The sequence below is a fragment of the Pseudonaja textilis genome, chromosome 2 (genome assembly GCF_049901715.1).
Source record: "Pseudonaja textilis isolate UNSWEBS1 chromosome 2, rPseTex1.2, whole genome shotgun sequence".
NCBI lineage: Eukaryota > Metazoa > Chordata > Lepidosauria > Squamata > Elapidae > Pseudonaja > Pseudonaja textilis.
The window spans coordinates 82,282,096-82,308,572 of NC_141991.1; the positions used below are offsets into that span (position 1 = coordinate 82,282,096).

At 39.7% G+C, this 26,477-nt stretch overlaps 1 protein-coding gene across 1 annotated transcript in view; it reads right to left on the reverse strand.

Annotated features, from left to right (window-relative positions):
• Positions 1-26,477, reverse strand: part of NR3C1 (nuclear receptor subfamily 3 group C member 1) — a 71,467-nt gene that overhangs the window by 14,337 nt on the left and 30,653 nt on the right. The window contains exons 3-6 of the mRNA XM_026696418.2: positions 25,203-25,366; positions 13,792-13,908; positions 2,698-2,976; positions 2,187-2,331 (exon numbers count right to left, since the gene is read on the reverse strand). Of these exons, the coding sequence (XP_026552203.1) occupies positions 2,187-2,331; positions 2,698-2,976; positions 13,792-13,908; positions 25,203-25,366 (705 nt within the window). The remainder of the gene's footprint in view (positions 1-2,186; positions 2,332-2,697; positions 2,977-13,791; positions 13,909-25,202; positions 25,367-26,477) is intronic.

A 26,477-nucleotide genomic window follows, 5' to 3' on the forward strand; every position in this document is an offset into this window, starting at 1 on the left:
TTCGATGGCTGACAGGAAGCTCACCTCACCTCAGATTACAAGAATTTGGGGTGAAACGTGATGTAAAAGTGTGCACAAGCACAGTGCATTGCAGACTGATTGCCAGAGGGCTCAAAGGCTGCAGGGCTCGAAGTAAACCTTTGCTCACAGACGCTCACTGCTCTCATTGACGTGCGTGGACCAAGAAGTATGCCAGGTGGACCAACGAACAGTGAGCCAAGGTCATCTTCAGTGACGAGAGCAATTTCTACTTGACTGGGAATCAGTGCAATAAGTATGTCAGAAGATTTCCAGATGAAGAATTTAGGCCGTACTGCCTGAATCTATCTGTGAAGCATCCATTGCATGTGATGGTCTGGGTCTGTATCGCTACTTCTGGGATTGATCGGATACAAATCATGCAGGGAATCATGAATCCCAAGCAGCATGTTGAAGTCCTGGAAAAGACCATGCTTCCTTCAGCTCAGCAACTTGTAGGGAAGGACTTTTACTTCCAGGATGAGAATGCTCCTCGTCATTGAGTCTGTCCAGCAGTGGATGAAGAAGGATGGTGTTCAACTCCTGGATTGGCCAGCTCAGAGCCTGGATTTGAACCCAACTGAGAACTTCTGGGCCAAGATTGGTTACGAAATAATCAAAAAGCATCCGAAGATCAAGCAGGAGCTGATTGTATCCATTATTGCAGCCTGGCACCACGTTGTCACCAAAGATCACCTGCAAAGGCTTATACAGTCTATGCTGAAGCGATGCCGCCTGATGATAAGCAATAAGGGCTGGCCAATTTCATATTAGTAACAATGTTTGGTTACCTAAACGGTCCTTTTCAGAGCCACAAACAATAAAAACGTTAACAAAACACTAGCATCAGCCTTAGTAATTGCAACATGTATGCCACTGGGTATGCACCAGTTAATCTCTTTTCATAGTCATGTAAGCATGCATTGTAAGCATGCAAGAAAATTCACAATCTCCATCCAAACAGCACAATTGTAAAACAATTGTAAAAAGCTTATGCTTTTCACTTAAAAACCACCAGTATTTATTTAAATATAACAATATTTGTATAGCAGTTAGCATAAAATATCATAGAATCAATGGCCTATCAAAAAAATGTCATAAACCGTAAAGCGTACAGAACTTTTTCACACAGCTATATTTGTGAACAGTAGCTATCTGAGGCACTTGCTAAATGGGGATTACCTGTATTTTTTGTGTACAAAACTACCCAATCAACACAAGAATCTAAGGGGCTAACAGTCAACAGAACAAAAACAATAACACATTAAAACAAATGTAGTAATGCATCATAATGTGCCTGGAAAGATCCCATAAAATTCACATCTGATCATCACACCAAGATTAATTAGTGCAGCATCCTGATCCAGTATGTGGCGGAGAAGTTTCCTGTCCTCTAAATAAGGGGTGACAAAAACTCCAAATAGGAAGTGACAAAAGCATGAGTGACAATATGTATTTATCTCCCTTAGCTTCATGGTTTAAACTGTGTAGCTGTTTTAGGTGACCAAAAAAGAAGGTTCAAGCTCAAGAAGACCTAAACTATCAGACAATTGCAGCTCACATGCTAGTACGGAGGTCTGCAACCTGTGGCTCTGGAGCCACATGCAGCTCTTTCGGCCCTCTACTGCAGCTCCGTGTTGGCTGATACTACCACTAGCTGGCCCCTCCCCGCTCTGTCACTCCTCCCTGGCCTGAGAAGATAAGGGTGATGGTGGGGGAGGAGATTTGTTCCATATTCCAGAGCAGGTGGTGACTGGGTGGGATTGAGTGACATCACGTTGGCCATGTCCACACAGTCACACTGGTTGTTAAATTATTGGCTCCTGGTGTTTTCTTTTCTGTGGGAAATGAGTCCAAATGGTTCTTTGACTGTTTAAGGTTGCAGACCCTTGTGCTAGTAAGATAAAGTCCAAGATTCTGTCATCCAAATTTCACCAAAACATGCAGCAAGAACTACCAGATGTACAAATTAGTTTCTAAAGAAGTAGAAGCATCCAAAGCCACATGATGAACATCCAACAGTAAAAGTAATGATCATCAATGTCAGAAGCAGAATTCAAGTTATTATTGACCAAATTCTGGAAAATGGTGGCCACTAGTTAGAAGTAATTAAACATCACCTAATTAAAATAAACACAAAGTATTTTTATTGATATTATATTACTTACTCATTAATGATCAAATCTGGAGCAAAACACAGTAGACTTCCATTAGACTGTTTATATGATCGCCATCCTAGAGCAAAAGCCATCAGAAACATCCACGAATACTGCAGTAGAGTCATCTGGTCATCTAGATGCAAGTTTCTGAAGCCTGTTTGAAAATAAAAGTGGATCCTCTGGACATTATAACTGAAGTGCTGCTTACCCAAAGTATTTTTTTTTCATATTCATAATGGTTTCTTGAGAAATTACTTGTTTAAAGGTTTGTTTAAAAACCAAAAGTGGGGAACCTGCTGCAGTCTTTTAACTATTTTCAAACGTCCATTGAATAGACAAAGAATGAATTCAGCCTTTTAAATAAGAGCAATTATTCCTCTGATTTTTTGGGAGAAAGAAGGAAAGAAAGAAGTGTCATGAGGTTCCCATAGATTATCTTCAAGGTAATGCAAACTATGCCAAAAGCAAACGAAGTCACTCCTCCCCCCATCAACTCTATAGTAGGGATGGTATCACTTACCTGGTATTGCCTTTGCCCATTTCACTGCAGCAACCACTTGTCTTCCACCTAACATATTGAGAGTTGACATTATGCGCCAAGTTGTGTCTGGTATTGTGCTGTCATAGCCTGAAAACATCACTTCTGGCTCAATGACTTCCAGTAGGGAAACTAGGGTAGGAGTCAGCTGTGGCAGTGAGGCAGGAACTATAGCTTTGTTTGTGGGATTTTCAGCAGTATCCCTTCCTGCAGGCACGCTGGATTGTTGAATTCCTTTTATTTTCTTTTTTGTCTTTCGTGCTAGAATGTTATTAGAAAAAAAAAATAGAAATGCAAAAACATAAAAAATATTGTTTCAACACCAAGGACATTCAATTAAACTTAAAGTTTCATTTGTATGAACAAAAGATGAAACCAGCAATTATATTTTTTTAAAAAAAACACTGCATGGGGAGAATTAACGAAGCAAGAAACGAATAAAAATATTTTGTGTCTAGCAGTTACAATAAGCTCTTCTAATAATAAATAATTATGAAACAAAATGTAAGAGACAGCATAATCTAACAACATATATGCTGGGCATCTTTTATTAAAGAATAAAAATTTGAAACATGAATTATACAAAACTGAAGACTGACTGCTGTACAGTTGGACCAAAACTCAAAATGTTCTTGTCAATTCATAATACTTTACTTAAACCATGGATAAAATGTGCTAGATATAACTGCTTAAATTATCGCCTCACGAATAGTGGTCAGTAATTTGTAAAGCAATTATTTCATCAGTATGACTTTTCACTTTTTATATACATAATACTAAAAACAGAATATTAATGCATGAAACAGCCATCTCTCACTAAACAATTAGATAGGAAGACAGAGATCCAATTTTTTTAATATATGGTGATGTAAATTATATCACAGGAATCACACACTGGTATGCACATTTCCCTGATCTAATTATTTCTTTTACCTGGTTATCTGCCAAGTAACAAATACAAAAGGCAAAGAGATGGCCTTTATGTAGTTCCTGTTATTATTCATCATAAAAGGATCTGTTATTTATTATGTAATACCAAGAGCACAAAGTACAAAAGGTCCAACCAATCATCATTACCATTATTAGTTAGATGCCACTCATTCAGGTTCAGCTTTTTCTCTGCATGAAAATACGATTACCATCTTGACCTCTCTTCAGAAATACTTTGATTTTCTTACAAAAATGTTCCAATAATATCTTTGATGGCACACACCCTTTTTATTCAGATTCAATGTTGTCTTCTTCCCTGAGATTTGACAATTGCATTTTTTCTACTTATCATTTGATTATGGTGCATATTCAAGGCACATAAGTTTCTTCTTGCAGAGAAGAGTCAATCTTTATTTGGTTCAGGGCTGCCTGTCAAGAGTTTTCTTTTCATCCATGGTATTCTTACTCTCCAAATACAGATCCTTAATTTGAAAATACCTCGTTCTTTCTCTTACTCTTCTTCAGGGTCCACCTTTCACAATTGTACATTTCTACTGGAAAGATCATTCTTTAATTATTCTCATCTCTTGGAACATTTTCCTTTCGTGATCTTACCTAAATTTGTCACTGCCTTCCTTTTAAGATTAATTTCTCTGCTTTCCAGCATGCAGTTCCTTTCTTCTTGAGGACAAGAAAATTAAAGCTAGTACTGTGCCTACCTTCTCTTCTTTGTTGTAGACACTGTCACTAAGCATACAGTATATTATTTTTTGTCATTTCATGTTTAATATTATTGTGATTTTTCACTTTTCAACAAGTCGTTCCAGTCTTATTATTTTCAACTAATAAAGTAGTGTCTGCATATCCCCATTCTTATTGTTTTAAACCAGCAGTTCCCTATTCTCTCTGGCAATTTCTTCTGAACCCATTCTTGTAATTTATTCTCTGTGTGAGTTAAATAAATATGAAGAAAATATGCATCTTTGTTTCACTCCCACTCCTAATTCAAACCATTTCTCCAAATTAAGTACTTATGGTAGCTTCTTGTTTATTGTAAATATTCCTCACAAAAAATATAAGTGAATTTTGCCACACTCATTAGTCTTAAAACATTCTAAATTATGGCTTCATCGACATAGTTAGGGGATGTGCTATAGTAAGTAAATCTATTATCCATGTTAAATTAGCTCTATTATCCATGTTAAGTTAGCTAAGGCGGTCCTACATTTTCTGAAACCTGTTCATTTATTATTTATGTATCAAATGTCTACATCAAGGGTGTCAAACTGGTGGCCCATGGGCCGGATGCGTATATGTGCAAGCCATGCCCACCCCAGTTCCACGAAGGGAAAAAACATTGCAAAACATCACGTGACGGCAACATGACACAAGTTTGACACCTGTGGTCAACATTGTCCACCTCACCTAAGTGGCCGGTTTACAATTAGCTTTTCTTTCTTCACATCTGGTTCTATTATTTAAGAGTTTACAAGTTTCCTTATGTTAGGAATTAGTATAATGGTGCAGTAATTTGTGCATTTCTTACATCTCTCTTCTTTAGTATAGCTGTACACACTGAATTTTCCCAGTTGTTAGGCCACACAGTCTTGCTCCTTGTTAATATGAAACTGCTTCTTTTGTAACTTTAAACTATTCAATGGGAAATTTTATCTATTCTTGCAACCTTCCTATTTGACAATAGGCTCACTGCTTATTATATTTCACTTTTAGTAGAAGTTATCCCTGACTATATTGTTTCACTATTTATAAATGTTACTAACATTCAATATTCCTATCTGGAAAGGCTTTCAATCTTTCCATCTTTCTTTATTCCCATTTGCCTCTATTGGTTAACTTCCATGATTACTCTTCAATATTTTTTATCTTAATTTTTTGAATGTTTTTTCTTTGTATTTCTGTATTTTATATTTTGATAAATTAATAAAAAATTGAAAGTTATTTTTCCAATCTCCTTTCATTATTTGTTGACATTTTTGATATTATTGTTTGTTATTTGAGAATGGAAACTTGCATCCACTCACAATGCATTTTTATTGCACTAGCTTGTGTTCTGTCCTATTCTGATTATGAAAACAGCTTGTTAAAGCCACTTGGATCTTTTTTGTTTTGAAATTTTGGATTCCTCTCTCATCCTTCATTTTTCATATTTTTAAGGCATATTATGTGTGTGTTTGAGGGGGCAGAAGGGGAGACTGAGTACTGAAGTTGAAATGGAGAAACAGTCCTGCCTTAGGCATGAAAACTGGCTGGCTGACCTTGGACCAGTTACTCTGTCTCAGCCTATCATATCAGGCTCAGGTGACAAGCTGGTTAGTCAATTCTTGGGGCAGTCAATGGATCAATGCCTGGTTGATCCAAAAAAGTTGACCTCACATTTGCAGAAAAAAAATGCTAGGAAGAACGAAAGTACTGGTTTATTTTTATCCTTGTAGCCTATATTCTCCATGGAGTATCTTGCTGACACATCTACTTTACTGTATTTAATTAACAAGTTTAATCCATACATCTGACATCAACAATTCATGGTCTGTTCCAAAATTGGAAGAGGTTTTGCTAAGTGGATTGCATTTTTCCATCATCTGTTTCCTATTATGTAGTCTGTTTGAGTCCAACATTGCCCATGCAGTGACAATGTATTGTGTGTTTTGTCTGTAAGCTAAGGCAAATGTGTATAGTGTATAGTCTACGTAATCCGAGGCAAATGTGTATAGTGTAGTCAATGTAATCTGAGGCAAATGTTGATAATAAACAAAAAATTCTTTTTAATAAAATTCTATTCTCCCCTACATCAGAGCTAGCCAACCTTTTGGACCTCAGGGACCACCAAATGCATAATTCTAAATCCCAGGGACCACTAACTGGTTATGTGAGCGTGGCCTAATTTATGGGTGTGGCTTGGTGGTCATGTGACTGGCTGGGCATGGCTTGTATGTAAATATTATAAATATTTATATAAATATTGAATGTTTTATATAAAAAAGAGCAACTTTTACCCAAAATCAGGCAAAGAAGGCAGGCAGATTGAGTTGCTCACAAAATCACAGATTCATTTAGAAATCTATCTATCTGCCATTGGCTAGCTCAAGCAAACTCAGAAAACTAACTCACAACACACCATGTATGTAAATATTGATTTTTTTATAAAAAAGCAACTTTTATCCAAAATCAGGCAAAGCAGGCAGATTGAATTGCTCACAGAATCATTGAGTGATCTATCTAACTGCCATCGGCTAGTTCAGTTTCTCAAATTTACTTGTCATGAGTCTGCACTGAATTTGCTTGCAAGCAAACCTTCAGTCCTAAGGGGGGTTCAGCTGTCCTTAGCTAGAAAGCAAGAAATCCAACCATTTCCTGCTTCCTAGCTAATCTAAATCTCCCAGCACAACAGAACAGCTGATGGTCGGAAAAAGGAAAAATATCAACTTAGCAGACAACTTTTCCGGGTAGTGAGTGAGTAGGCGGGGAGGGTTCCCGCGGGCCATGTGGGCTGAGCAGCCTTGTGTTTCTGCGCAGCCTGGATTAATTGCTTGGGGGGCGGTGCTCTGGGGGTGAGATTTCTCTGCGGCCCACCAAAATTTTCTCACAGTCCGCCAGTGGGCCACGGCCCACCGGTTGGCGACCACTGCCCTACATCATTGCATCTACTCAGCCTATTCCTTCTTTTGATTCCCCTCCTTCCACCATTTCAACCACCCATACTAGAAATAAAACAATTCCCTGAAGTTGCCTGATGTATCTCTTATAATTTGCGATAACATTTTTCAATGTCTTTCTTTTGTAGGTACATATATTTTCCAGAAATTAACATTTAATGAAATCCACTAATTTTAATACATGCAATCCTATAATTTATTAATAACTTTTAGCCAAGCATATAGCGAGTGGTGGAATGGGTCTCTCACTTGTTTAATGTATGGCTGAAAACTGTGTGTTTGACAATAGGAAGAATGTTGTCACATTTGTGTTAGAAGCACTGAGGCACTTCCAAGCTGAAAGGATTAGTCGGTGACATCACCATTGCCCAGGGGAAACTCAGTTGGGGGTTTCTTTCATGTCCCTGGCAGGAGACAGAACGAAGGACACCCCATCCCATAGCAGCACTTGGGTTCTAATGCGGACTTCCTAACTTCCAAACCAGCCTCCTGTTCATGTTAGCTACTATGCTCCTTATGAAATGTTATATTACTGTGTCCCTATAAAAAAGAGGAAAGGCAGTAAGAGTGAGTAAAGCATCTACAAGAATATTATTTTGTCTGATAATAACTCTGGCAGAATGTTGATAAAAAGGGTACCAAAATTGACAACTACCAAAATGTATCACTTAAGGAATTGATGAGGTAGATATGTGGCCTTTGTTAGGAATATGAGTCACCTAACAGCTATTTGGGTTAGAAATATATAAACCAGGATAAACATTTTAAAACTGTAACTTTAAGAAAATGCAAAACTGTAATTAGGTGTGGTTTCTCAAACGGCCATAAGATGGAGCCAGAAACCTGGTTTGTTTAGTCTTAATCTCAGAAGAGAGTGTGTCTCCGTCTCTGTTTCCTTCTGTTGGAAAGTATTGCCATTGCTCCATTTCTTCTAATTGATTATTACTGGATTTAATGTAAGTCTGATACTGAACTGTTTTTGACACTGGAATATGATATTTGGATTATCCCTGGATTGAAAACTGACTGATTTAACTTGTGAATGATTTTGGATTGCTTATTTTGGACTTTGCTCAAACCTTTCTGGAAGTAAAAACTTACATTTACTATACGGTGTATCTGTGTGCTGTGTGTGTATTATTCCAACACTACTCTCTATACGTCTCCCTGTATGCACTCATTCTTCTAACGGGGAATTACCTCAACAGCCTTGGGCATGTATTAAGCTTTTGTTTGTTGTTTTACCTGATGTTAGTCACTCAGAGTCACATTTGCAAATTGTGCAACTTTGTAAACTGACTGAAAGACCGATTAAATAAATAAAGCACAATATGATGCTGGGCAGGAAATGTGCAAATGTAACTTCTGCTCTTTAGCAAGTCACTAAAGGATGTATGGCCGTGAGAAAAAATATGCATGTTTGCTGAGTTAGAGAAAATCTATGATAAAGTGATTAAGTTAGCATTATGGATATAGTATATATAGTTATATGGGTATGGAGTTGAAGGTTGGTTATTCAATATGGTAAGACAAAAATACAGTAAGAATCAATGGAATGCCTAGCAACTGGTTCAACAATGAGCCAGGAGTAAGACGAGACTATGTGATATGCCCAGGGGTTGCTTGATGTATTTATGGAACATGTACAGTATGAGGAACAAATCTGGTGAAACTAGAAGTCTGTTTATCCATCCATTAGATTTATATAGCCACTCTCTCACAATCAAGTAGCTGTTGGTAATATGAGTGCATGTATAATCATGCTATGATTTGTAGTGACTGTGTTTGACAGAAAAGCGAACACAGCAACTTGTGCAGAACTGATGAAAAACTAGAGCAAGTTTATATTGTCTTGTACTCTAAGTTAACTAAAACTGTTCACTGAAGATGGAAAATTAGATAAATTTTAAAGTGTAAAAGTGACGTTAGATAGAGAAGTGTGTATTATGAAAACTGAGTTGGGAGGAACGTATCAGCAGAAACTAAACATTAAATGTAACAGGAATGGGATTTTTAAATATCTGTGGTAAGAGAAGAAGAGATAGGGTTAATAATGAATGAGTGCAGAATGAACATAGATTGAATATAAACATTAATTACCATGATGTTGTGGTGATGGTGGCTTTCATAGAGAAAGAGAGTATGAGGACTGAACTGCAAAATCTCTCTCCCTCTCCCTCCCTCCCCACCCCCCCTCTCTCTGTGTGAGAGAAGGAAGAGTCCATAGTCTGAGAACAAACAAAAATGTTATGGCTGGATAAGATTGATAAGATTCCTAAAAGAGAGAGAATCAAAACAGTGTTATATGAAATGGTAGAAATAAAAATGGCTTGCAAAGTCAGGAAGTTACCAGTAACGTCTACTATTTCAGATGAAATCTAGATTATAATTTTCTATTATATTTCAAATATAAAATATATAATTGCTGCATAGTTTTTTAAAGAATAAAATTACTGCACAACTAAAACATACCAACGTATAAGCATTATTTTTAGAAACCCAATCATGCCTTTAGCTTTGATCTAATAAATGTAATGAATTTGCCTTTCAGTATTTATATCATAGGACTAGATTCTAAATTTCATTCTAATAGCATATTCACTCTAAATGTTTAGCTACTCTTGAGCTTTATTTTGTTCTATGCAGCTTGTTCTTAACACAGTTAAGTATAAAGAATACAGGCCAAGATCATTAAAAGTTATTTTATGTCTTTCCTGACAGAGCAGTATTTCAGAAAAATGTAATTTGTTTTGCTATTTTAAGTTTCAAATCACTGTGTTAAATAATTAAAAGGTTAAATGATATAGAATTTGTAGTTTCATGTATATATTGTAAAAGAATTTAGCAGAACATGCAGAATTAACAGAGAATATACATGTTCCTTCCTTAGTGTGTATGTAAGTATATGTTTGTTTATTTATACCTTGATTTTCTGCTGAGATAAGACTCAAGGCAGCTAACCATTTTTAAAAAACATAATGCAAAATATTAAATTTAATTAATGCCATTCTCAACTAATATTTAAAAAGATGGTGAAAGTGCTATGTCTTCACAATTCCTTTAAACGCTGACACAACAGGCATTAAATGAATTCCTGAGAGATTGTACTGTAGGGCTTGGAAATGGTACAGGAAAGGCCATTTCCTGCACACCAGAAGAAAAAAAGTCTTAGGCAGTAAGGTCATCTTTTAAAAGGGCCTCTTCTGTAATTCTCAATGAATGGACAGGTTGGTAATGAGATAGCATACTGAGTTTTTGCACCAACTACAATTTCTAGACCCATGAAAAGTATACTGAATATTCCAAATGGACAGTCATAGATCACTCACTACCTCTAGATCTGGCTAAATCAGGAAAAATTTCTGCCAACTCATCAAATGTAATTGTGCAAAAGTGTACCACCCCAGAGTTCTCAACTGGCTTTTAATGAAGAATTCAGTAAAAATCAAAGAGTATTCCCAGACTATCTTTGGGGGGAATAAACTCTATCCAAAACAGGCTGAATCTTCACCGCCCCCTTCTAGTTTTTTATTTACCAAAAGTACCATCTTATTTAGATTTCAGTTTGTTATCTCCCATTATCAAATATAAGTAGTGTTCAGAGGTGTCAATTGCTATCTTAGAGCTAGATGGTACCCAATTCCCAAAAACTCTGAATGACACCATGACAAAACTGTAGTTTCTTAGAACTGTTCCTCATCTTTGCTTTCGTCTTACCCTTCAATCAGGACAAAACCATGTGGCTATGAAAAGCACTGCCCCATAACCTATTTTAATTGGATCTTGGCCTCCATGGGGAAGTTTAAGAGAAATGACTGGCAGAATTCCTGCCATCCTCTCCATTCATATCTGTATAAACACATAGTGAAAATGGGCAAAACACCCAGTTGCACATTCAATAGCAACCTTGGTATCTAGAATAGCTATCCAGAGCATCCATTTCATGCCAGGAATAAAGTTACGACCCTCCTGCATCACTGTGTGAAGTTTTCTGCAGTGGAGTAACTGGTAAAAGGAAGAGTGAATTGACAGTAAGTAGGCAACATTCAGGAAATAAAAAACTGAACATGAGAAGGAGGGGGAAGAGGAAGTAGGGAGATTTAATGAAATCTTAAGGTGAATCATATGGACAGACACTGAATTCGAAACGGAGCCTTTCTGCAGATTCATTAGTAATTTGGTACTTTATAGACAAAACAGAAATAGTATGACTATAAAAAAAGTGTCAGTTTGGCGTAATAGTTAAGGTGCTTGCCTTAGAAACCAGGAGACTGGTGATTTTAGTCCTGCCTAGGGAGGACAACCAGTTGGGTGACCTTAGATCAGTCACTCTTTCATCCCAACCCACCTCACAGGGTTGTTGTTGTAGAGAAAATAAGCAGAGAAAAGAATATTATTATGTATATCCACTGTTCTGAGTTACTGATAAAAATAAAGGTGGGAAAAATATAATAAATAAAAATATTTCTTGCCAAACTCCGTATAAGAAAAAATAGTGAAAAAAATAAAATAAAATTCATCATAATTTTACCTCCCAATCTGTGTAGCTTGCTTACCATACTTATACAAAAGAAACAAGTATATGCTAAAACATCTCCTGTTCTTCCACAATCTATCAACTTGAACCCTAAGTCTTTTTCAATGAAATCCCCAAATTTTAACTTCTAGAAGATGTAACATTGTGAGTAACACATTTATTTGTTCATTCAATCAGCATACGCCATACCATATGTGGAGGCTGAATGGTTTTTAGTATTAGTATCAGGACAATAAAACAAAAATCTATTAATATAACCATAAACAATTAGTCCGATGCTAATTCAAAGTAGCAATCAAAGTAGCACTATTTTGCTTGTCTCAAATATCTTTTTAACTACCCATATTTTTTGGCTCCCCAAAAGCTTAGTTGGAAGAATGAACAGGATATGGAAAGTTAAACTGTTCCAAAGGAGTGAAGTCACCATATGAGCTGAGGTCACTGAAGAGGACATTCCCTCAGTAGACCCTCTTTTCCATATTTTATTTGATAGGCAGATTCAACTTGTACCCTTCTGGTTGTAATTTAAATTGTTACCCAGAGCTAATTGTAGGATGTATTAGTGGTGTCATGTAGGTGAACTTTGTTGCACTTATTGTCTACCTGAATGGCTCCATGTGGCACCAGCTGAAACTTTCAACCACATCCCCATGTAGATTATACTTTAATAGCTGACAAAGGCATGAATAATTGTGAAGAAATGGATCTAGAAAGGTCACAGCTAGTGCAGAAGATGCAATTGTGCAAAGCACATGACCACAGCTTCCACTTGCTACTAGCTTCCACTTTGTGGCTGGAACTATGAGTCTGGAAGGAGCCTCGAGTTGCAGCTCCCATTCAGAGTAAAAATGACTCTCTCCCCAATGACTCAAATTGGTCATTCAAGAAGGAGAAGGACCACTGAAGAACAACATCTCCCTCTCCCAATTCTTGTAATCAGTCCAGGGAATACCTTGGTAAATGGTATCAAAGACCACAAAGAGTGCAAAAGAATCTGTATCCTAATCCAGCCAAAGGTCCTCAACAGGAGTCACCAATGTAGCATCAATCCTCCACTATGCTTGAAATCTAATTGAAAGGGATCCAGGTGATATATTTCATCCATAACTGTAACTATAGTCAAAACTATTTTCTCAACAACGTTCCCAAAACAAGGTAATTTACAGACCAGTCAGTGATAATCTAGAATTATCAGCAGCAAAACCAAACTAAAACATGTTAAAGCAACCATCCATCCCCACATAAAAGTGGCTGCTGTTTCTATAATTCAATTAATAATAACAAAGGGGCTGTTGCACAATTTAAGCTGAATTTGAGCTGAATTTGAGGGTCTTTCAATTAGGTTTTGTTGAATAAAACTATTTTTTAAATCACTGAATAATGTCCAAAGCTCATGGCTTGGTGCACATCTTTAACATTAGCAATTTACATATATAGAAAATCAGGCTACAATTGTTTAACATAGAAAGAGAACTTCAGTACACAATATAGAAGACAAGGAAAAGTTTAAATTATGAATGCAAAAAAATGTTCAATTCTATCAAGAATAATGCAGGCATATAATAAATACAAGCTGTAATAAATATATACCATAAGCATTAGAACACAGTGGTCATTAGTTTAAGTACCTTTCCTGCAAACAATTTTTACATCTGAATAGAGGCTAAAAACTCATGAAATGTGGCCTAACCTAACAAATATGCAGTATCCTAAAATTCAACATATGATGCATGGATGTCCGAACAATGAAAACTCAATACACATAATTCATCTAAGTGGATTTGGGGAAGAATTCATGAATAGCAACAGATACGACTAGAGCAATGTACGCAGTGCATACCTGGTTTAAAAAAAGTTAAGTAGAAAGAAAAGAGAAGCAATACCTACAATCCTACTCCTATCTGAGCAGTAACAAAAGAAAGTATTAGAATTTACCTTCAAGGTTCATCCCAGCTTGAAGACATTTCCGGTAGCGACAAGCAGGGCAGTTCTTTCTCCGAATTTTATCAATAATACAATCATTTCTTCCAGCACAGAGATAATTGTGCTGTCCTGCATTTAAAAAGAGGAGAAATTATAGTTAGAAACAAATATAAATGCTGTCAAATGAGAAAAGGGAAGAAGATGCAGCATGTATATTATCCATCCAAATAATACATTCATAAATTTCTCCAACCAAGCATTAGAAATTCAACATGTATTTTTTAAATGTTGTAATGATGTTGCTGAATGGGATCTAGCACTAAAAGTAATCTAATTTCAAGGGTAAAAATCAAAATTAAAAAAGTTAGCCATACCATAGAAACTAAGAATTTCATGTATTTCTCTCTTCTGGATCTGATCCAATAACTGAATAGAGGAAAACCCAAAGAGAACTCCTTTATATAAGGAGTTTACAATTGTAACATTCATTTGTTTATTATTTTATAAAGTTTTATAGAGATTGCCCAATATTGTTCTATATGTTCATGTAGTTCTCGAATTACAACCACAATTGGGAGTAGAATTTCTATCATGTTGTTGGATCAGTGAATCACTCCAGTCATTAATTTGAATCACAAGGTCATTAAGTGAATCCAGCTTTTCCAATGGACATTTTTGCCAGAAACTGCCAAAAACAGGCTGCAAATTGTGAACATGTGACTGCAACTGATTGCAAATGTGTGCTGATTGCCAAAGGCCTGAATTGCGATCACACGACCATAGGGCAATCAGGTTACTTTTTCATAGGTGTCACAACTTTGAACTGTCATTACATGATTGGTCATAAATTGAGAACTACCAGGATTTCTCAACAAAAGAAAATATCATTAAAATATTATATGTGATTACTTTTACTTAATATTTACATATTATTTTATATGTGATGAAAATATCAGATTATCATCATGATTATGGCTGTTTTGTGTTCCTTGCAGTACTTAGAATAGAGTTTTCTTCTATTTTCTTCTATTTATTATTAACAGATGTTCTACAAAAAAGCTTTTGTTAGCATAGAAGTTAAAAACCTTTTGCCACATACACAGAAGGACCAGCAAATTCTGTCCATATTTGGCATACCTGTATTCCTAAGTATAATATATATATATATATTCCTTTTCTTCCCATGAATGACTGCAATCTCCTTTCCCTTCATGCATACAATTAAGGAAAAGGATATATCAATAGGTAAAGTAAAACGGATTCTGCATATATCTGTCCCATCTTTCTAATCACATTCCATCTTTGACTTATGGAGCAAAGCTTTCAAGCCTACACAATGTGTTTTGTAAAACTTACTACAATATGGATCTATGGTAACCACATAAAATATATCCCCCCCCCCAAAAAAAAAACCCTGGCTCAGACATTATATCTTATTATCCATTTGCATCTTTTTCCAGTAGTGCAGATAGTGTGTCCTTTTAACATCCAGAATTCTGAAAAATAGCTTGTCCTATCTTGGAATTCTAGACTCTGCAGTCTATGAATGTGTGTGTGTGTGTGTTTGTATTTTGAGTCAGCACTGAACTTCTGGAGGCTGCAAGTGCTAGTTCCTGTAGTTTTCTTGGAAAGATTTTCAGAAAAGATTTACCGTGGCCTTCTTCCTAAGGCTGAGAAAAGTGACTTGCCCAAAGTCAACCAGTTGGCTTCATGCCCTAGGCAAGACCAGATCTCTCAGTCTTCCTGTTTCTAGCATGGTGCCTTTAACCACTACACCAAACTGTAGACAAATGAAGGCAAGACTCTCCCAAAATGAGAACACTGACCTAAGTCAGAGGCAAATAAACTATATGTATATGGCCATAAGGAACAACAGAAAAGAAGAAAAAATTGTCAGAGAGATGCAGAATGGGAATACACAAAGTACCATATTTCTCCCCTTCATCCCCTTTTGCTTTTTTAGCAGTCTAATTTAGTTGTTGCGGTGTAATATGCCTCCAGATCTCAAAATTGATTTTATTTTCACCCCACCTTTACTGATTTTATAAATAACTCAAGGCGGTGAACATATCTAACACACCTTCCTCCTGCTATTTTCCCTACAACAACCCTGTGAGATGGATTGGGCTGAGAGACAGTGACTGGTCTAAAATCACCCAGCTGTCTTTCATGGCTAAGGCAGGACTTGAACTCATGATCTCTCACTTTCTAACTTGGTGTCTTAAACACTAGACCAAACTGGCTCTATAGTTTAATACTGGTTTTATTGGAGGCTGGCAATTTAATTCTCTGAAGGATTCTTTAGGAGCAAAAGTAAAAGAACTTGGGGATTCCTCATTACTTCTTAAAAACTGGGTTTTGATTTATTGCCATGAAAAATAATTGGTTAAATAAATAATATTTAACAACTATGCATGTCCATGTTCATCCATATATACAGTATCTCACAGAAGTGAGTACACCCCCTCACATTTTGTAAATATTTAAGTATATCTTTTTATGTGACAAAACTGAAGAAATGACACTTGGCTACAATGTAAAGTAGTGAGTATACAGCTTGTATAACAGTGTAAATGTGCTGTCCCCTCAAAATAACACATCACACAGCCATTAATATTATCCCGGCAACAAAAGTGAGTACACCCCTAAGTGATAATGTCCAAATGAGGCCCAAGTAACCGTTTTCCCTCCCTGGTGGCACATGATTCGTTAGTGTTACAAGGTCTCAGATGTGAAGGGGGAGCAGGTGTGTTAAATTTGGTGTTATCACTCTCACTCTCTCAAAAAGGTCACTGGAAGTTCAACAGGGCACTTCATTGCAATGAACTCTCTGAGGATCTGAAAAAAATGAATTGTTGCTCTACATAAAGATGGCCTAGGCTATAAGAAGATTGCCAAGACCCTGAAACTGAGCTGTAGCACGGTAGCCAGGACCATACAGCAGTTTAACAGGACAGGTTCCACTCAGAACAGGCCTTGCCATGGTCAACCAAAGAAGTTGAGTGCCCATGCTCAGTGTCATATCCAGAGGTTGGCTTTGGGAAATAGACATATGAGTGCTGCCAACATTGCTGCAGAGGTTGAAGGGGTGGGGGGGTGGGGGGTCAGCCTGTCAGTGTTCAGCCCATATGCCACACACTGCATCAAATTGGTCTGCAGGGCTGTCGTCCCAGAAGGAAGCCTCTTCTAAAGATGATGCACAAGAAAGCCCGCAAACAGTTTGCTGCAGACAAGCAAACTTAAGGACATGGATTTCTGGAGCCATGTCCTGTGGTCCAAAGAGACCAATAATAAACTTGAAATTCTAGACCTAGAAAACCTAGAACTATGCCTAACTATAAAATTATATATTGCAATGTCCTACCTGTCAATGAATACTTCAGCTTCAACCATAACAATACAAGAGCACACAATAGATACAAACTCAAGATAAACTGCACCAAACTTGATTGCAGGAAATACGACTTCAGCAACAGAGTGGTCAATGTCTAGAATACTCTACCTGACTCTGTAGTTTCTTATAATCGCTTGACAAAATAAATAAAATAAAATAAATATTTGGTTCAGATGGTGTCAAGTGTGTGTGGCAGCAACTGGGTGAGTACAAAGACAAGTGTGTCTTGCCTACAGGCAAGCATGGTGGTGGGAATGTCATGGTCTGGGGCTGCATGAGTTCTGCCAGCCCTGGTGAGCTACAGTTCATTGAGGGAACCATGAATGCCAACATATACTGTGACATACTGAAACGGAGCATGATCTCTCCCTTCAGAGAGTGAGCCGCAGGGCAGTATTCCACCCTGGTAACAACTCCCAAACACACCACCAAAATGGCCACTGCCTTGCTAAAGAAGCTGAGGGTAAAGGTGATGGACTGCCCAAGCATGTCTCCAGACCCAAACACTACTGAGCATCTGTGGGGAATCCTGAAACGGAAGGTGAGGTGCGCAAGGTCTCTAACATCCACCAACTCTGTGACATCGTCATGGAGGAATAGAAGAGGACTCCAGTGGCAACCTGTGAAGCTCTGGTGAACTCTATGCCCAAGAGGGTTAAGGCAGTGCTGAAAAATTATGGTGACCACACAAAGTATTGACACTTTGGGTTCCATTTGGACATTATCACTTAGGGTGTACTCACTTTTGTTGCCAGCAGTTTAGACATTAATGGCTGTGTGTTGTGTTATTTTGAGGGCACAGCACATTTACACTATTATACAAGCTATATACTTACTGCTTTACATTGTAGCTAAGTGTCATTTCTTCAGTGTTGTCACATGAAAAGATATACTTAAATATTTACAAAATGTGAGGGGGTGTACTCACTTTTGTGAGATACTGTATGTAATTTCAACTGCTTTTTTAATAGTGCCTCTCTAATTATTAGAATAAAACCAAAAGTGTATTTTTATAACTATGGAAAATTTCAGTTTAAGATATCTATCAGTATTTTTTCCTCAGGAAAGGAATGATGCATTATGTGCATTGTTTTTAGTTTACATGAAGCTGGAAATACCACAGTAAACTACAGCAAGGCCAGTTTGAGACATCTAGTTTTGAAGTGCTGCTTTAAGATATATTGATTTTACCACTTTAAAAGAGCAGGGAGGAAACTATTTGGGTTTTGGAGTATATGAAGTGGGCAAACTAAAACCCTTGGAATTTTTATAGAACCAAAGATTCAAGTATAAGCAAATCTTGGCAGCAAACTAAATCTAACTATAGCTTTTAAAGACCAGATTCTTTCCAAATTGAATTATGCAGCAGTATTAAACATGAACAAAAATAACAAAAATAAGAGAAAGCAATGAATGAAAGCAGACCTCTTTTTATCAGGGTCAGAATAACAGAGTTGGGAGGGACCTTGGAGGTCTTCTAGTCCAATCCCTTGCTCAAGGGGGAAGTCCTATACCATGGGTGTCAAACTTGTGGCATCTTATTGCCATCATGTGATGTTTCACATTTTCCCATTCACGGAGCTGGGCTGGGTGTAGCCTGTACATGATGTGTCCGGCCCATGGGCTGCCAGTTTGATACTCCTGCCCTATATCATTTCAGACAAATGGTTGCCCAATCTCCTCTTAAAAACCTCCACTTTTGGAATACCCACAACATCTGGAGGCAAGTTTAAAACAATTAATTGTTTTCCCTATCAGGAAATTTCTTCTTAGTTCTAGGTTGGTTCTTTCGGTGATTACTTTCCATCCACTGTCACACAAACTTACGAGAAAATAATGATTTCTTAAAAATAAAGGGAGGGGGTAAGGTATTATCTCTGAACAATGAAAGCTGGTCAAGGCGATTAGGGAAAACTGACAGAGAAGGGATATTGGAGATTCTAAAATATAAAAACAAACCATTCTTTCCTGATTCAGTTTAGAGGGGTGTTGGTAAATTTATCTGTGAATGCCCTTTCTATCTATGCTGCGAGAGAGCCCAGGATGGGTTGACTCCTTCTTATAATGTCATTAAGCTGAGTCTGTACTTGTATATAAAAAGCCAGCCCCTAGGAGAATTCCCAGCTTTGGCGAAGATACTTGACAGACTGAAGAAGTGTCTCTGAAAGCAAACAATCCAATGCATTAACATGCCTTACCATCTCCGGACGAACCAAGGGAGGGGCTGGGCTCTCTCACAGCATAGATAGAAAGGGTGTTCACAGGTAAATTTACCAACGCCCATTCTCCTCCATGCTTCAGCAAGAGCCCAGGATGGGACATACCAAAGCTTGAATGTCCACGGGCAGGTCCTCGTCCGGCCAATCACTCCGATGGTGGAACCACTCGCTGAAGAACCCATCAGCCGAAGGCCACCATTGCCGAGGCAAAGGAATCCAGACGGTAGTGTCTGATGAAGGGAGGCGGGGAAGTCCATGTGGCCGCTCTGCAAATCTCTTCCAAGGATGCCTGGGTGGCCCAGGCGGGGCTGAAGTGGCCGCACTTCTGGTAGAGTGCGCCGTTAGACCACATGGTACCGGAAAAGCCACCACTTTGTAGGCTTGTGTGATGCTAGTCCTGACCCACTTGCTAATAGTAGAAGAGGCTTTGCTCCTCAAGTGAGAAGGGGAAAAGGAGACAAACATGGCTTCTGTCTTTCTAAAAAGGAAAGTGCGCTTGATGTAAATTCTAAGAGCCCTTCTGACATCTAGAGTATGCCACTTGTGCTCTAAGTCATGGTGTGGAAGGGGACAGAAGTCAGGTAACACAATGTCTTGGGACTGGTGGAACCAAGTGTTAACCTTTGGGATAAAGGAGGGGTCCAGACGGAGAACAACCCTATCATTGTGAAAGATGCAAAGATCCTGCTTGACAGAAAGGGCGGCCAGTTCTGACATGCTTCTGGCCGAAGTTATAGAAAAGAGGGAAACTACCTTTAGAGTTAGGAATTGGAGAGACACTGTTCTAAGGGGTTCAAAGGGGGGCTTCGTAAGGGCATTAAGAACCAAATGAAGGTCCCATGAAGGATACCTGTGCACTACAGGAGGGTGTAGGCTGGAAGCCCCTTTCAAAAATCTCCTGACAATGATGATGGTGATGGGACAAGGAAGGAAGCGAACCCCATGAAAGAACTGAGGAGAGCGCTACTACCTGGCGACGTAAGGTATTGGGGGCTAAACCTTTCTCCAAGCCATCCTGAAGGAATCTAAGAATCTCTGTCAATTGGGCTGAGGAAGGAGAGAGATTCTCCTTGAGGCACCATTGGGAGAAAACCCTCCAGGTGGCATCATAGAGGCGCCTCGTAGAAGGTTTGTGAGACGCCTGGATGGTAAGGATAACCCCCTCTGGGAGATTTGCCTCCCTTAGCCGCTGCCGCTCAAGCGCCACATGGTCAGTTTGAGCCACTGGGGCTCTGGATGGATCAGGGCCCCTTGGTGCAGTGAGATGAGATGGGCCGGGATCCTCCAAGGGGAAGCCAAAGACAGGTTGACCAGGTCTGCAAACCAGGGCCTCCTTGGCCAATAGGGTGCCAGGAGAATTAGCTCCGCTCGTTCTGCCAACAGCTTCCGTATGACCGCCAGAATGATGGAAAGAGGGGGAAAGGCATAGAGGAGACCCATGGGCATTTGCAACAAAGAACATTGGTTCCCTCCGCTCCCTGGCAAGGAAATCTGGTGAAGAATCTGTTGACTTGGGCATTTTGAGGAGTGAAGAAGAGATCCACCTCTGGAGTTCTGAATCTGAGGGAAAGATCCCTGAATAGGGACAGAGGAATGGACCATTCTGCCTGGTCGACTAAACTCCTGCTCAGCCAATCGGCTTGGGAATTGTCGACTCCGGAAATGTGATCCGCTGAGATCAACAGTAGGTGTTTCTCTGCCCATAACCCCAAACGTTCTGCCATATTGTCCGTCAACACGAGAACATGGGAGCCGGTCACCGAGGATCTGAAATGCTTGAGAGAGATAGCTCTGAGCTCTAACCAATTTATGGGATGGGTGCTGTCTGATCTGGACCAAACCCCTTGAGCTATCTGATCCTCCATATGGGAGCCCCAACCCAGAAGGCTGGCATCTGTGGTGATTACTAGCCTGTCTGGTTCCTTGAATTGGAGCCCCTTCCAGAGGGACGGGGAGAGCCATCAACTGAGGGACCACTGGGCCTGTTGAGAGAGCAGGACCTTGATTGATGAGTGCTTAGTTCCCACTCGTGCCCATGGGACGATGCCAATACAGGAGACCATCTTCCCCAGAAGTTTGGACAGCAGCGACAGTGGAACAATCTGCTATTGTTGAATCTGGCTGATGATCTCTGCAAGATTTTTTCCATGATCTGGAGACAGGAAAACCTGGCACAAAGTCGTGTCGATGACTGCTCCCAAGTGTAGCAGTTTGGTCGTGGGTGAGATGGCTCTTCTTGGTGTTGATGGAAAATCTGTGGCTTTGGAGGCAAGACAGGGTAATTTGTAAGTCCCGATGGGCTGATGGATGGAGGAGGACATTATCAACATGTCGTCCAAGTAGCATTGGATCCTCACTGGAACAGAACGGAGTGAAACCACCAATGCTGCTAGAATCTTTGTGAAGACCCTTGGAGCCGATGAGAGGCCGAAGGGAAGGGCTCAATACTGGAAGTGGGTATTCTGGTAACAGAAACGGAGAAACTGGCGATAATGAGGCCAGATGGGGATGTGGGGGTAAGCCTCCATGAGATCAATGGAAGAAAGGAGGTTGCCCTCATGAACGCTCTCTAAGATAGAATGCAGTGTCTGCATTTTAAATCGCCTGTATTTGACAAATTGATTGAGAAATTTTAGGTCAAGGATGGCTCACCACCCCCTGAGACTTTGGGAACAACAAAAAGATGAGAGTAAAATTCACGTCCCCATTGTACAGTGGAAACTGGCTGAATAGCCCTTATGTCGAGTAGGTGTTGAATGGCCGAATTCATAAGGGCTCTGTTTGAAGTATCCCGTGAAATGGGACAAATGAAAAAAAATTCTGGGGGTGATGATAGAAATTCCAATTGTAGCCCTGACCTAACAGTGTTGAGCACCCAGGCATCCATCATTGACTCCTCCCACTTGGAGGCAAAGAAGGCTAAGCTACCTCCGATGGGTGGGGAGAACGAGGTTTTACTTAGAGCAACGGAAGCCCCCCCCCGAAAGGGCCATTTACCAGCAGAAGGTTGTTGTCTGCCAGGTGGTTTTTGACGTTGAGAATAAGCCCTCTGTGGCTGAGGAAAGCGGGAGGTGGACTCCGCCCGAAAAGAGCTGGGCGATAGTCAGCTTTTTTCCCTGAGGAGGAAAGAATTGTATGTTTATCTCTGGTCTCGATGAGATACAGCTCTAGAGCCTAGCCAAAAAGCTTGTATCTTGCGCAGGGGGCAGAGGCCAGTTTTCATTTGTGGCGTGACTCTGCCTGCCAATTTCGGAGCCACAGAAGCCTTCTTGCCACCACCGAAGATGCCATGGCCCTTGATGCAAATTTGGCAGAATTGAGGGTGGTATCCGCAGTGAATTCCGCTGCTGCTATAATTTTGTTAAGGTCCTGATGAGATCTGAGGTCAGAGGCAGGCAATCAGTCCTGCAGTTGGTACAGCCATTCTAGAGATGCCCTCGTAAAAAATGATACAGCAGTTGAAGCCCGAACAGCCCACGCAGCTACTTGGTGGCTGCACTTGAGGGTCTGTTCGGAATGCTTGTCCTCTGGTTTAAGGACATCCTCTGGCTTGGTGGGAGTGCCAGAAGAGGAGAATGATGCCACAACCGGAGTGTCTACTTGTCTGAAGATGATGGACGAGGACCTGCTGAAGGGGAAGCACACTGTTCCTTGACCATGTCGAGAAACAAAAGGGGAGAAGGCAAAACCTCTGTGTGTACTACTGGCTTGGAGAAGAGCAAGGTGCTGCTTCCTCAGGTGACAACTTGGCAGTGACCAGGGCCTTGCTAAGTAGGGGTTTAAAGCAGGCTGGTTTAAAGACTAATGCAGAGGAGGGCTGATCTGGACAAGAGTCTTCTTCCTCTGAAATATTGCGATCACAGACTTTGCCCTCTTCACACTCTGAACGAGAGGAGCAACTGTGTTCAGATGTGGAGGCACCCTCTTCCCCTTCATACTACTCCCATTCTGCCTGTGAAGAATGGACCCTGAGGTCTTGGGGTCTGTGGAAATTTTGTTGTGGAGGTACGGAAGCTATAGACTGAGAAGGGGGAAGGGCCTGAACCCTTTCCAGAGGCTGAAGAATCTGTTGAAAACCTTCAGCCAATCCCTGCCTAATGGCTAAGGAAACAACATCTTGGATTTCCCTGGGCTTGTTATCAAAGGTAGTGGAGGGCCGAAGGCCAGCTGCAGTGGGCATGAAGGTGGCTTCCGGCCTGATTTTGGAGGACTGAACTCTGGAGGGAAGAGAGGGGGCATAGGGCCCAGAAGTTTGCTGGAAATATGGCCCAGACCTGTTGAAATCCTGAGGCTGTTCCTCAAATGCCTCAGGGGACCATATGGGGGGGGGAGGGGAGGGTGTCCAAAGCCTCCATGAACAACTTCCCCTCTCCTGGGGGGGGGTCTTCTCTGGAAACCCTGATGTTCAGCTGGCTGGGAAGCCTGTTGCAGTTGCCCTATCATTTGTTGAATAGTCTTGTTAAATTGTCTCTCTAGAGCTGCATGTCTGCGTTTCTCTGCCTTCAACTCAGCCTGGGTTGTCTTCTTAGGGGCTAGAGTCTCAGCTCTGATTTCTGCAGTCACTTCCCTCTGAGCAGTAAGTTGTCTGCATCTTTTCCTTTTAGTGGGTTGGAGGGCCTGTTCCACTGGCAGGGAAGCTCTGCATGAGCACTGTCCTGATCCATTTTAAAATAAGCAAGGCTCAAGCGTTGAGAGAATGGCTCTCAAAAGTGCTTAAGGATGGCAGAGGGTGGAACTGGGTCTTTGGAGCCCTGAAAATGGCTGCCAGGTCACTTAAAATGGCCGCTCACCTCGTGTCTGAAGAGACTGCACTTAAAGATGGCCCCTGCTCGTCGATGGCTCTGAGAAGTGAATTTCGCTCCTGAGACTACTGCAAGCCCCAAGCAATCAGATCAGCCAGAGAACGAAGAGATCGCCTCCCACGTGATCAGTTGGCTGGCTCTGTTATCAGTTTGCCGATCAGTTTTACAATTGGACAAACTGCGGCTATGGGGAAGGTCTCAGACGCTTCCCTGCTTGCCTAGTAGTGCTTGGGAAAATGTTTATCCCAACATTGCAGGAGAATGGAGCCTCGCTCTCCTGAAGTTGCAGCTGCCCGGATCCCTGGGAGCTGATTGAAGCAAGGGTAGCTTCTGTAGAAAATCAATGAATAAAACGCTAACGCTTTCAGAGACACAGCTTGTGACTTAAAGAAGCTGAGTCAAAACTGGGGATTCTCCTGGGGGGCGGCTTTTTATATACAAGTACAGACTCAGCTTAACGACATCATAAGAAGGAGTCTATCCATCCTGGACTCTCGATGTAGCATGGAGGAGAACTGGATTAGAGGGCATAAACCTGTTCAGCTTTTTCTTCAAGAACAGAAGAGGTTTCTAAACATTAGCCCTCTGAAGATTTCTGAACAAAATACCACAAACAAAGCAGCATGATAGATTCATAATTTGGAGATCCAAAACAGCAGTCAAACCTTCTCTAAATCTTCTGTATATAGCTCCACCTTGCTTCAACATTACTCCACAGAGTTGCCTTCTCTGCATCCATAAATATGACTAGAGGACTGCAGATGGGTTGCAAAGTAGATACAGGGAAGTTTTAAAGCAGCTGCATTATGCTACAGTAGTAGTGTAATTCTCCTGCATGATTTATCTTGCTACTTTTTGTTTGAACTAGAATTCTTGTCTACTTTTATAATAAGCTAGTTATTTCTCAAGAAAAAATAGTTCTGAGATTATGGATTTGGAAGAAAACACTAATTACTTACACAATAAAATCCTAGTGACTCAGAAGGTAATAATCATATTACTTCTTACCTTCCACAGCTCTTTTGAAGAACACTTTGCAGCTGCCACATGTTAGGACACCATAATGACACCCAGAAGCCTCATCTGAGCAAACAAGGCAAAGCTTGGGAGGTGGTCCCGTAGTTGATGAAGAGGTAGATGGTGAACTGCTCACATCAGATCTTACTCCGGGGCTAAAGAAATATTTCAAATAAAATTAAATTTCAAAAAGGAATCAAAACACAAGGAGAGTTATATGAATATTTCCAAAATTTAATTTTCTTTTTCATTCTGGAACCAAAAGGCAGTTCAGAAATAAGTATATAAAATAAATTTTATTTCTATTTATTTCTGAATTAGAAAGGAAATTTGCTAGGATTTTTATCTTCGCAAATACTGTTAGAATATCATCTAGAATCTACCCAAGACAGCTTTAATCTTTTAAAAGCATTGTCTTGAGGCCATTAGGAACTACAGAATTCTTCAATATGTACACATGATACTTTCAGAGAGATAAAACTACAATGTTTTCTTGAGGAAGAAAGCATTACATAATTACTGGCACAGCAACAACTGGAACTGAGCTGGCTGTTGAAGGAAGTTAGAAATTCTGATGCAATCATTTCCATTAAATGAAAGTTAACATTAAAGCTATACAGCAACCTGAGTATTTATTTCTGAGACATTTGCTCTGAGTTAGAAACCAGATTCAATGACCTTCCAATTGACACTAAGTTGTAATGGCCAAAATACTTATTGAAGCTATAGAGCATATTTGAGGAACCATGTTTTCTATGCATCTCACTCCACTTTAAATAATATGATTGAACTTACTTTAAAATACAATACTTTCATATGATTTCACATTAATCAGCAATATAAATTCTTTTTTACCTAAACCTTCCTATCCCTGCCTTAATACAGTATTACAGATCAAATATATGAGCACTATCTTCTACAGTTTATTTTTATCACAAACAAGGTCAATAAGGTTTACCTTAGCCCTCTAAAACAAGATTATGGCAGCAGCTTACAAAATATTCCCATAAATATCACCCAGAAAATCCCAAGTTTATTTCTGACATCCTAAAGTAAACTAGAAAACATTACAGGTTGTTTTTGGTTAACAACAGTAATTGGGACTAGAATTTCTGTCACTAAATGATATGGTTGCACAGTGCAACATCACCTGAATACACTGCTTAGCCATCGTAATTCCAGCAGTTCCCACTGCCATTGTTAAGCAAGGACTTCGTCCTGACTTCCTCTGGGCTTCCATTAGTCAATGAGGAATTAGGGGCTTGG